Consider the following 12,538-nt stretch of genomic DNA (forward strand, 5'->3'; position numbering starts at 1 on the left):
AATAACAATCGCGAGATATTTTTATTAATTCAACTGCGAGAGAACTTAAAGATTTAGATTAACAGTAAAGTGCAGATAAAAATAATATCTTCACAATGGAATCGGAGAACTTTAATTTGACAAATGTTCACGGACACGTCACCGATTCTGACAATAGTGACGTAAATGATGACGCAATTAGTTTTTCAGCACAACATAATGTAGAAGTAAATACAATTCAATTGCACTCCACAGGGATTAACAATAACTTGCAAATGAAACCTTGTGCACACCCGATGAAGCATCGATTACCAGATCAGATGAAAATATTTCGCGTGAAATCAGTGAACCTAGCCCGGTTTCGATTCAATCAGACCGTGACAGAGAAACAATGGCAACAAATAATGGCATAAATACAAACACCAAGCTTTGTCAGTTACGCTTGAGGCATTATATAGTCTGATGTCAAACGTGAGCGAGAAACTGGCGAATCTAGAAATCAGCCACAACACAACGAACACAAAACTGGCGAATCTAGAAGTCAGCCACAACATGACAAACACAAAATTGTCAAACATGGAAATTGGGTTCCAACAGCAGTTTTCAAGTGTAAACACGCACTTTGAAAACATACACAGACATTTCGATCAACGCTTAAATAAACTCACCAATGAAATCGATCAAAAGATCGAAGACAAAGTCATCAAAACCGTCAATAGTGTATACAATGTATTGGCAAATGACTTAGAAAAGAAATTGTCAGATCTTACAAACAAACAGGAACAGGAACTGTCAGAAATAGTAGAAACACACAATCAAACACAAACCGTACAAACAGAAATACATGAAAACGTACAGGCTATTCAATTAAATTTAACAAGAGTACAGTCCGCATGTGAAGAAATACCTGACCAAGTTAATAAAGTTAACGAAGAAGTCGGTTTTCTGAAACAGGAGACTCGACGTATCAACGCGGACATTATCAAAATAAATGAAACTTTAGAAAACGGTAATGTAAATGAATCAATAACTGACCGGGAAACAAAACTTTTTGAAAAATTAGGTAATGAAATCAAAGTAGCCGAGGACAGAATACGCAAGGAAATTGCTGGTAGACTGAATGTTTCAAATGACTTGCCTACGTCAAGCAACAGGCAGCGCGACACTTATTCGCCCGTGCCAGATTACGATGTCAATAACGCAGAACATCACGCGCCCAGTCCGGCGTATGTGCACGCACCGGCACAGGCAAACAATGGCTATTCGCCAAACGCGATGCTGCAACAGGCAGTGGGCGTGTCGAATTGCATCTCGACGATTCTAGTCGATGAGAGCCTGTTGAAACATAGACAGTTTCCAGTTTTCTCCACAGAATCCAGAAAAACTCATCCAGTCGTAGTTGTAAGAGCATTTAAAAATGTCTTACCAAGAAACTGGACTGAAGCACAGAAGATTAGATATGTAGTAGGCTTCACACAAGGCGACGCACTTTTGTGGGCCACAGACATGGCTGAACAGTGCGTCACCTACGAACAATTTGAACGGGCTTTCTTGGAGAAATATTGGTCCGCTGGGGTCCAAGAAAGACTGCGACGTGAGGTATTCAACCCACAACCGTTCAACCTCAAAAACGGCGGGTTGAGAAAGTATTTCGAAAAGTACTTGAATAAGACGCGCTATTGGAACAATCCAATACCGCACGTAGATGTTCTCAAAATTCTGAAAAACAGACTACCCGCGAACTTACGCGAAAAATTGGTAACCATACCGGAGAACGACCTTGAATACTTTCTTTCCGTGCTTGACTCAATTGATCTAATATACGAAGAAGAGCCGAGCACAAGTAATCGGAATGAATATTCTGGAACCAATCAAAACAACGGTAACGGATCTCATTTTAATGGCAGTGGACAAAACCCACACAGTTGGCATCCATATGCGACAAGGCCAAATAATGGAACCTGGAATTACGGAAATCGGAGGAATTCGGCGCCACAGAGATGTGAAGACCGAAGGTATAGTACAGATTACGGTCCACGCCGGTATAGAAATGATAGAAATCACGTGAATGATTGGTCAGGCCCGCGTGATGAAAGGCGGCACACAAATGAAAATTACAATAGTTACAGTAATAGGAATGACAGACCAAGGAGGAATAGCGACGGCCGGTCGCAAGAAAATGTTGCACGCAGCGGTCCGGAAACTAATTGGCGACAGAATAACCACTCAGTACACTTTGTAGAGGTAACGGACAGTACTGAAGCAACGCCGTTGTCTCCCCCGGTAAACAACAATCGGTCGTAATGAGCCCCCACCGGCCGACCGATTTGACAACAGGGGGCACAAACAAACACACATTACATCTTAGACAATTATTTTTAAGATGTGATCAGGATGCGACCGTAGAAGATGATCTATGTGAAGAAGAGATGAAAGCACCGGACAAGGTAAGTGACCTCGTGCAGGCTGTAATAACAGCAAAGATAGGAACTATAATTACCAACGTAATTTTAGATACAGGCGCATCTACGAATATTATTTCTAACAGTTTATTTAAAGAAGTTTCGAAAGTATTAAAAGTACCAGTGTTGCCAACGGAAAATTGTAAAATCTTGACAGCTGTAGGTAACAAGTCAAAAAGTATTAAGTGGCAGACGCAAATACCTGTTACCATTAGCGATGTCACGATAAACTGTACATTCTTAATCGTTGACAAGTTAATCGTCAATTGTATTTTAGGTATGGAAGTTTTCCGGCAGTATAAAGTTAACATCGACATAGGCAGTGGACTTTGCTATTTCCGAGTGGGCAGTCGTAGTGTGAAGGTCAATCTTGTAAAGTCAACAATAGATCATAATGGCCAATTACAGAAACAAGCTGAAGTAAAATTAGTTTACCCACAAGTTTTATTGATAGATATTCCTTTCCCCAAACAATTAGACACGGAAATAATTAACGAACAGGCCGCCCACGAGAAGGTAGGAAAATCCACTTGTCTTTCAGAAACTCAACAACATGAACTAGCAGATCTTATTTATGAATACCGAGACATTTTTAGAAAACAGCCGACAATAATCAAAAAGTATGAATACAAAATGGAAGTCTACCCACATAAAACGTACTACCATAAATCATATGCGATACCATGGGCAAAGAAGGAAGTGGTTCGCAAAGAAATAGATAGAATGGTTCTGTGGAAGGTGATAGAACCTTCGCATTCACCGTACTGCAGTCCCATCCTAGCTGTCAGCAAACCTGACGGGTCAGTCAGATTAGTACTTGATGCGCGGGAAATTAATAAGATCATCATACCAATACGCACTAGGCCGGAGAACTTAGATGAGCAATTGCTTAAATTTCAAGGAGTGAAGTATTTAACATCCGTTGACATGAAGGCTTCGTATTGGCAAATAGCCCTACATAGTGATAGCAGAAAATATACTGCGTTCATTCATGCTGGCATAAGCTATCAATTCCAAGAACTGCCATTTGGACTCAACGTGAGTGCTGGGGTGTTTATAGAGGCTTTAGACAGAGTTTTGGGTCCAGAACTGATTAGCAAAGTGACGTTGTATGTAGACGATCTCTTGATAACCACGGAGACCTGGCAAGAGCATGTAGAATTGGTACACAAAGTGTTCCAAAAGTTCCGAGAATATGACGTCACAGCAAATTTTAAGAAGTCCGAATTCGGAAGGGATCGAATAAAATTTTTAGGCCACATTATTTCACCAGGCGGAATTTTACCAGATCCAAAAAAAGCTTGATGCCATAAAATATTTCCCCTCACCACAAACACGTAAACAATTGAAAGCTTTTCTGGGGCTCACGTCATTTTTTCGAAAATTCGTGCCCAAACAGTTACTGAATAGTGATTCCCTATTCAACCTTTTAAGGAAAAACCACACATGGTTGTGGACAGAAAAATGTGAGGAAGATTTCGTAAAAATCAAACAGGCACTCATAAACGCACCCATTCTGAAGCATCCTAACATGAACTACAACTTTTGTTTGAGCACGGACACATCATGTCAGGGATTAGGCTCTTGTCTGTTCCAATTAGTAGATGATAATGGAAAACAGAAAGTAAACATAATTAGTTTTGCCAGTAGAACGTTAACGGAATGTGAAAGAACCTATTCGGCAACCGAACTTGAAGCGTTAGCTGTAGTGTGGGCTTTCCGCAAGTTCCAGTACTATCTCTGGGGAAGGCATACACGAGTGTTTTGTGAGCATCAAGCACTATCGTTTTTACTCACATGCAAATTGTTGCACAAACGGATTGCACGTTGGTGTTTATTCCTCCAGGAATTTGATTTCGAGATAGTTTATATCAAGGGTGAACAGAATGTAATTGCCGACGCATTATCGCGCTTGCCACAAGGTTTGAGCGAGTTCAATGAATTGATCGAACAGACTTCCGATTTTAGAGTTTTTCTGATGCATGATGGCACATTTCAACCATATTACAGAAAGATGTGTAAAGACATGAGCAAACTACAAAAGGAAGACAATAGATGGAGACAAGTTATGCAAAAACTGCAGGCAGATGACAATAGTACATTGAAACAATATTACACAATGTCAAACGATGTTCTTTTCTACAGGCGCAATCCACAATCCAACACCTGGTGTGTCTGCATCCCGGAAGAATACATAGACAATTTGATAAGACACACACATAGAGTATGGGGACACTATGGGGTATCAAAATGTACAGCGAAAATATCAACGTATTGTTACTTCCCGAACCTCAGACGCAGGATTGAACAAATAATAAAAAAGTGTACAGTATGTCAGAAGGTTAAACATCTTAATAGATCTAGTTTGGACGTATTACACCCTATCATTCCAACTAGACCAAGAGAACTAGTTTCCGTGGACGCAGCAGGACCATATCCACGAGCTAGGGGAGGAGTTAGATATGTGATCGCATTTTATGATGTCTTCACAAAGTACTTAAAAATGTATGCTATAAAAGCAGTACTGTCGGGATCAATAATCAAACGCATGATAGAAGACTACATACCACTAGTGGGAAAACCGAAAATTATATTAACTGATAATGCAACAAACTTCACTAGTAATAAATGGAAAACATTTCTCGAATCTCAAAACATAAAACATATGTTGGTATCCAAATTTCACCCAGAATCGAGCCCAGTTGAGAGAAATTTTAAAGAATTTAATCGCTTTATAAGAACTTATATATCAAATAAACAGACAAAGTGGGTGGAATACATAGCCCCCTTTCAGCATATTGTAAATAATTTAATTCATACTTCAACAGGCTTTACACCTACAGAGTTAATGTTTCAAGGCACAGAACTTGATGAATGGGCTAAACCTTTACCTAAATTAGCCACAAAGGAAATAACACTAGACGAAAAGGTATGTCAAGCATTACTACAGATGGAAGAACAAGCAGAAATAAGGAAAAAACAATTCAACAAAAAGATAAGAAAGGTTACAGAATTTAACATTGGACAGGAAGTACTATTAAGTACCCACCCAAAATCCTCTAAAATTAAGGCATTAAACAAAAAGTGGCAGTTGTTGAATGATGGCCCTTTCATTATAATAGACAAACCCCACCCAGGATGTTATCTGTTAGGTAACACACAAACGGGCAAGATGAAAGGGTTATACCCCCACAAGGATATCAAGGAATTTTTTCATTAAAGGTTATATATTATTTTAGCAAAATTGAAATTATGCAACCTTGGATCACATAGTAAAATTGCTGTCATTAACATAAGAAACTTGCGAAAAAAAAAAACCTTTAAGTCCGGTGTTCGTAGTTTAAGAAGTACATTGAAAAAGACAGTCAGTTAGTGAAAAACATGCATTAAACTAGAAAACATAACTGAAATTTCAGTTAAACATCGAAACTAGTAATCAACTGGGGGCATATGCCAGCTGAACAACGCATAGTTAACCACACCTAATGAAACATGTGTTACTGTGAGTCTTTAACACTATAAAATAAACCATACGGTACTTTTGTAGTCTAACTCAGTTATTTAAGAGAGAGGAACGAAGACAAATTAGCGCGAAGCTCAGAGTTTGTTCGCTTGAGACGAGCAAGAAACCATGCGTCGAAGTTGCAATCCAACGCTCAGCTCATGAGCACGCGATAGCTGCATGTCAAGACGAGGTCATTGGCCGCGCTGTAGGCAGCGAGCCGGGGAGAAATCTTCCCCCTTCCCTGTCCGATCAGCTAAGTGTATACAAAGCAAGAAGGCGCATGCGCGGTCGAGTCCAGGCGTCACGTGACTCTATTACACGATGGTGGCTATCACGAATAGTGTTCACCAACAATGCAGAGTTTTCCCTGCGCCTACAGTCCAGTCGTGGTACATAAGCGCGCTTGCGCGGAACGTTTAAAAGTTTTGAGACCATGCTTACTATGAGACACAGAGATGAAAGCCATTCAAAAACAAGAAAGAAAATGGTACACAAGTCTTGTAAATAGTAGTTTAGAAAATTTAATTATAAGCTGGTACTACGTAATAAAAGTGAACATGCAAGTACATACTGGTCATCGACGGTATTCTAATATTATATTATACTGAGTAAAAATCTTAGCTTGTACAGAAAAATAAATAAATAAATAAATAAATAATGCAGATGTATAACCGGAAGAAAGGCTATGTACACGAGAACAACACACAATTACATATAGGGAAAAAGCAGCAAAGAGGAAAGAAAAGAGATAACGCATACATTTACATTACACAGTAGCGTGTGATTTTCAGAATGAACGACAAGGCAAACGCATTAATTTTTGTGACTTAGCACAAGCTTTAAAATAGGAAAATAATAAACAGATCTATGCAACGTGAGTAACGAACTGAATCGCTCTTAAAACAAATACCTAGGGTTTATAGAGGGAGAAACACATTAACGTTAGGAAACACCTAAAGCACTCAGCAAACAACTTTGTAGAATATATCAGCTATACACGAGGGTACATGTACGAAAGCTAAAGTGTGAAGGAGGAAAATAGGGAATGTTGCGCATTAATGGACTGTAATGCAGTTATGTATGTAAGAAGAAATATTTAGTTGTAAGTATTATTAGTATAAGGGACGATGCTCAGCACACCCTGAATTATTTTGGAATATTGAAGGAATGGTGAAGGGTACCGAAAAAGGGCCCTACCAGCAAAGTGTATATTATAGTGATAGATATTTTTTTGTGTATAAACGTATGTATGAATGTGTGAAAGGCGAAAGAAGCTCTGTACATGTACGGAACTTAAACAACGTAGAAGTGTATAAGGAAAATTAAACTGTAAGACAACCTCGTATAAACAGGTATACCTAACGTCAAGAAACAACTTAATTAAAACCGTAAGACTCTACGAGTTTACGAGAAAATGCGAAAAACCTGATACAAAGTGTAACATTAGCGATGCTTCACTCATGTATCCAAAAGGAAGGTATGAATTACTTTACCCACTTGAAACATGAAAGGAAAAATCATGTCAAAATTATATCTTTCACACATGTAACAATTTACAGTCACAAAGAATGAAAATGATATCGCCGCTATACGAGAAACAGGTTAGTAGTGTGATCGACGACCTGTAACCAAAGGAATCGTCTATAAAATGAATTATGAACAAAAACGTCATAAAGAATTTCATGCTGCACTGAAGCTATGAAAGTCTGATTATTCGTGTACATAGATTTTCATGACAATCGATGCATTAAAATGTCTGTATTTTTTCTCCCATGATAACACAAGCCGCCTATAAGCGCACTTTAATTGAAGATGATACACGCACACAAGGGCGTGCCGCTATTATGAAACACTGTACATAGTAATAGTAGTTACACCCTGAACTTCAAAATTTTATGTTTATATGTCCATGTTAAGGTAGGAAGTTTTATTAGTGTTAATGATTTACAGGCACACCAGAATGTGCTTACGCCCAAAACACTGTACATATTAGGGTTATGCTGCATATAAATGATTATTTCGTGCATTTTCAGATTTTATACGCAAAAAACCGTAGCATACACGTAGTCGTTGCCACTACCCTAAGTATAAGGTAGAAAATTCCCTTCCCAAGCTTCAGTGGAGCGGCTACAGGTGTATTCTCTGCATGCTGATGCATGTCGTTGCGTATGAAGAATACGTAACGGAGGTAAACCTTAACTTATACTCGAGTTCAAGAAGGAAAACAAAGGACTTGTTCCTTCTAACAGATTAATGGAAAAAGGCGTGTGTGTGTGTCAGTAAAATCCAAGACGAAGAAGCCACTATGAGTGGTCAAAAATTTTTTCAATTTTAGTCGATAGTTTTTTCCTGTAGTTAATGTAAACAATGTATTGTATGTATTATATGTTATTCCATTGTATGTGATGTATTTTGTATTTCATGCCAAGTCCCGTGACTTACAAATTATGTACATTGACCAGAAGTATTGAGGGGAATGAATCTCAGTACAATAGGGGTTAATGCGAAGAAAAAAAGTGTAGTGAAAAGGAAGTTTCGATCGCAATACTCGCGGTTAAAGTGGTGTGTGTAGAAATTAAAATTGTGCAAAGTAGTGCTACGTTGCAAGTGTCAGCGAGCCTAAACAAGTGACATCGAAAATTGAAGCTTGTATCGTCAAATGACCCATGGCGTCACAATAGGAAAGGACAATGCCAAACAAGTTTGACAAGGTACGCTTCTTACCTGGAGTTGCATCGACGGGATCGTCCTCCGCCTTGCACATAGTGTGGTGTGTTCTGCGGGGCACATATTCCAGTGTACCTCGTTGTATCCAGTCTAAGTACTGGAAGGAACTACAAAAAGCACACGCGTGCTGAGGTTCGGAAGTCTCGACGGTACCCGCACATTGGTGTATATTCAGTGCACGGGCGCGTGCATTCAACCAACGTCGCCAGCTAACGGACGACCAATCAATCAGGCGCACGTATCACCCGCCCATATTCAACACTGGGGTTAGCGAACAAAGCTCGTTGCCCCAGAATAAATACAGAAAGCAATACAAGGACTTAATTTTCACCTCTGATGAGGAAGGAAACATTTGTAAATAACGTTGTATTCATTGTATATTTCATTGTACAAACTTTACCACATGATGTCGTTTTCTCAGTATTGACCAAAACTTTGTATATTAGGATTAAGGTTTGTAAATATTAGCATAAGTATACCAAAAACTGACACACACTCAGTAATACCAAAGAATTCACAGTGCCATGAAAATGAGACAATAAAGATGAAGTTTGTAAATAAAAGACCCCCAAACCTATCAATTGCAAGGTCGACTACTGTATTCTGTCAACCAAATAAAATTTTCTAGTGACAGTATACAGCAGGGGGGCAGTTGTAATGACACATTCCGACGCAGAGACATACAATACCTTAAAGGCTGCGCCAAAGATTAAATTGAGAGGCATGTAGGTTATAATCTTTGTAATGTTCACATTGTATTCTCTTTTGTTTCATACTCCAAGAAGGAGCTAAGGGACACTTTCGATTGTTGCCTCGTGGAGGATGGACGTAATTTTTGGTGTCTGCGGAAAGGCAGCCATATTGTTAGTAATTATGGTTTGTGCGACGAGCTGAGCAAGTTTTATTGTCTTCTGAATAAAAAAATAGTGAGAAGTATCGAAGTGTTACGAAAATTATTTAAAGCAACGTAGCATTGTATTCCTTGGTTTCCACTGTCTTCGTGAAGTGAACCGATGCCGACTTAGGAAGATACACACGGTCAACAAAGAGAAGAGCTTCGATGGCGACTGATGAATTAATATTGTGGCAGAAGGACTAATTCTACGTCTAAGGTGAGAACTCTGATTAAATCAACAATGACATAGAATTCAAAATGTAATTAATCGGAATGGTAAATTATATTACAGGCATATCTCACGCAGCACTGTATTTGTCCGCATTTAAGCCAGTTAATACAATCCGTAAAAAAGCCTTTCAAAAATTCTAAAGTTAAAAAACACAATAAAAACGAAATTTTTTTTTTTTTTTTTTATTTGCCCGCATCTCATGGTCGTGCGGTAGCGTTCTCGCTTCCCACGCCCGGGTTCCCGGGTTCGATTCCCGGCGGGGTCAGGGATTTTCTCTGCCTCGTGATGGCTGGGTGTTGTGTGCTGTCCTTAGGTTAGTTAGGTTTAAGTAGTTCTAAGTTCTAGGGGACTTATGACCGCAGCAGTTGAGTCGCATAGTGCCCAGAGCCATTTATTTATTTCGCCACAGTGGGGACTGCCAAGGGGGAGGTGACCATGAGATAAGAATGAATAACCAATGAAAGTATAACGTTCTATGAGTCAGGGAGTGGAAAGTCAGACGCTTGAACGTCGTATGGAAGGCAAATAATCTGAAAAAGGAAATGCAAAGGCTCAATCTAGATATGTGAAGTGAAATGGAAAGAAGACATGGATTTCTGGTCAGATGAGTATAGGGTAATATCAACAGTAGCAGAAAATGGTATAATAGGTGCAGGATTCGTTATGAATAGGAATGTAGGGCAGAGAGTGTGTTACTGTGAACAATTCATTGACAGGGTTGTTCTTATCAGAACTGACAGCAAACCAACACTAACAATGATAGTTGAGGTATACAAGCCGATGTTGCAAGCTGAATCTGAAGAGATAAATAACATGAAGATATTGAAAGGGTAATACAGTATGTAAAAGGAGACGAAAATCTAATAGTCATGTGAGACTGGAATTTAGTTGTAGAAGAAGGAGTAGAAGAAAAGTCCACAGGAGAATATGCACTTGGGAGAAGGAAAGAGAGAGGAACATTTCAGCTAGTAATAGCGAATACTTTGTTCAAGAATCACAAGAGGACGAAGTGTACTTGGGAAAGGCTGGTTGATAAGGGAACATTTTAGTTAGATTACATCATGGTTAGACAGATACTGGATTGTAAGGTGTACCCAGGAGGAGACATAGACTCAGATCACAATCTGGTAGTGATGAAGATAAGGCTGAAGTTTGAGAGATTAGTCAGGAAGAGTCAACACACAAAGAAGTAAAACACAGAAGTACTACAGAATGAGCAGATACGCTTGAATTTCTCTAAGGCTATAGATACAGCAATAAGGAATTGTTTCTGTAGGTAGTACAGTTGAAGGGGAATGGACATCTCTAAAAAGGACAGTGACAGAACTTGGAAAGAAAAACATAGGTGCAAAGAGGGTAACTGCGAAGACACCATTGGTGACATAAGAAATACTTCAGTTGATTGATGAAAAAAGGAAGTACAAAAACGTTCAAGGACATTCAGGAATATAGAAACACAAGTCATTGAGGAATGAAATAAATAGGAAGTGCAGGGAAGCTAAGACGAAACGGCTGCATGAAAGAAATAATTATTGGAAAACTGAATCAGCATATATGAAACTCAAAACAACCTTCGGTGAAATTAAAAGCAAGGGCAATAACTTTAAGACAGGAATGGGAATTCCACTGTTAAATGCAGAGGAGAAAGCGGATAGATGGAAAGAGTACATGGAATGCCTGTATGCGGGGGAAGATTTGTCTGATGTCATAGAAGAAGAAACAGGAGTCGATTTAGAGGAGAAGAGGGATCCAGTAATACAATCAGAATTTAAAAGATCGTAGGAGGATTTAGGATCAAATAAGACAGAAGAGATAGATAACATTCCAGCAGAATTTCTGAAATAACTGTGGGAAGTGGCAACAAAACGACTATTCACGTTGGTGTGTAGGATGTATGAGTCTGGCGACATACCATCTGTTGTTGTTGTTGTGGTCTTCAGTCCTGAGACTGGTTTGATGCAGCTCTCCATGCAGTAAAGCTGCATGCCCTCGGGAAAAATTACGGCTGTAGTTTCCCCTTGCTTTCAACCGTTCGCAGTACCAGCACAGCAAGGCCATTTTGGTTAGTGTTACAAGGCCAGATCAGTCAATCATCCAGACTGTTGCCCTGCAACTATTGAAAAAGCTGCTGCCCCTCTTCAGGAACCATGCGTTTGTCTGGCATCTCAACAGATACCCCTCCGTTGTGGTTGCACCTACGGTACAGCTATCTGTATCTGACTTTCAGAAAAATATCATCCACATAATTCCGAAAACTGTAATAGCCGACAAGCGTGAGATTAATCGCACAATCAGCTTAACAGCTCATGCATCCAAGTTGCTAAGAAGAATAATGTGCAGAAGAATGGAAAAGAAAATGGAGGATGTTTCATATGACGATCAATTTGGGCTCTGGAAAGGTATAGGCACCAGAGAAGCTATTCTGACGTTGCATTTGATAATGGAAGCAAGACTAAAGAAAAATCAAGACACACTCATAGGATTTGTCAGCCTGGAAAAAGCATTCGACGATGTAAAATGATGCAAGATGTTCGAAGTTCTGATAAAAACAGGGGTAAGCTGTAGGGAGAGACAGGTAATATACAATACACACAAGAGTCAAGAGGGAATAATAAGAGTGGACAACCAAGAAAACGGTGCTGGGATTAAAAAGGGCGTACTGCAGGGATGGAGTCTTTCACCCCTACTGTTCAATCTGTATATCGAAGAAGAAATGATGGAAATAAAAGAAAGGTTCA

At 39.3% G+C, this 12,538-nt stretch overlaps 1 protein-coding gene across 1 annotated transcript; it reads left to right on the plus strand.

Moving 5' to 3' along the window:
- The first annotated feature begins 441 nt into the window (after positions 1–441).
- LOC126456079 (GATA zinc finger domain-containing protein 14-like) lies at positions 442–2,283 on the plus strand. The gene is made up of 2 exons (XM_050091836.1): positions 442–1,273; positions 1,808–2,283. The coding sequence occupies exons 1-2, from the start codon at positions 442–444 to the stop codon at positions 2,281–2,283; spliced, it is 1,308 nt and encodes a 435-aa protein (XP_049947793.1).
- The last annotated feature ends 10,255 nt before the right edge of the window (positions 2,284–12,538 follow it).

This window comes from Schistocerca serialis, chromosome 2 (assembly GCF_023864345.2).
Source record: "Schistocerca serialis cubense isolate TAMUIC-IGC-003099 chromosome 2, iqSchSeri2.2, whole genome shotgun sequence".
In the NCBI taxonomy this organism is placed as follows: domain Eukaryota; kingdom Metazoa; phylum Arthropoda; class Insecta; order Orthoptera; family Acrididae; genus Schistocerca; species Schistocerca serialis.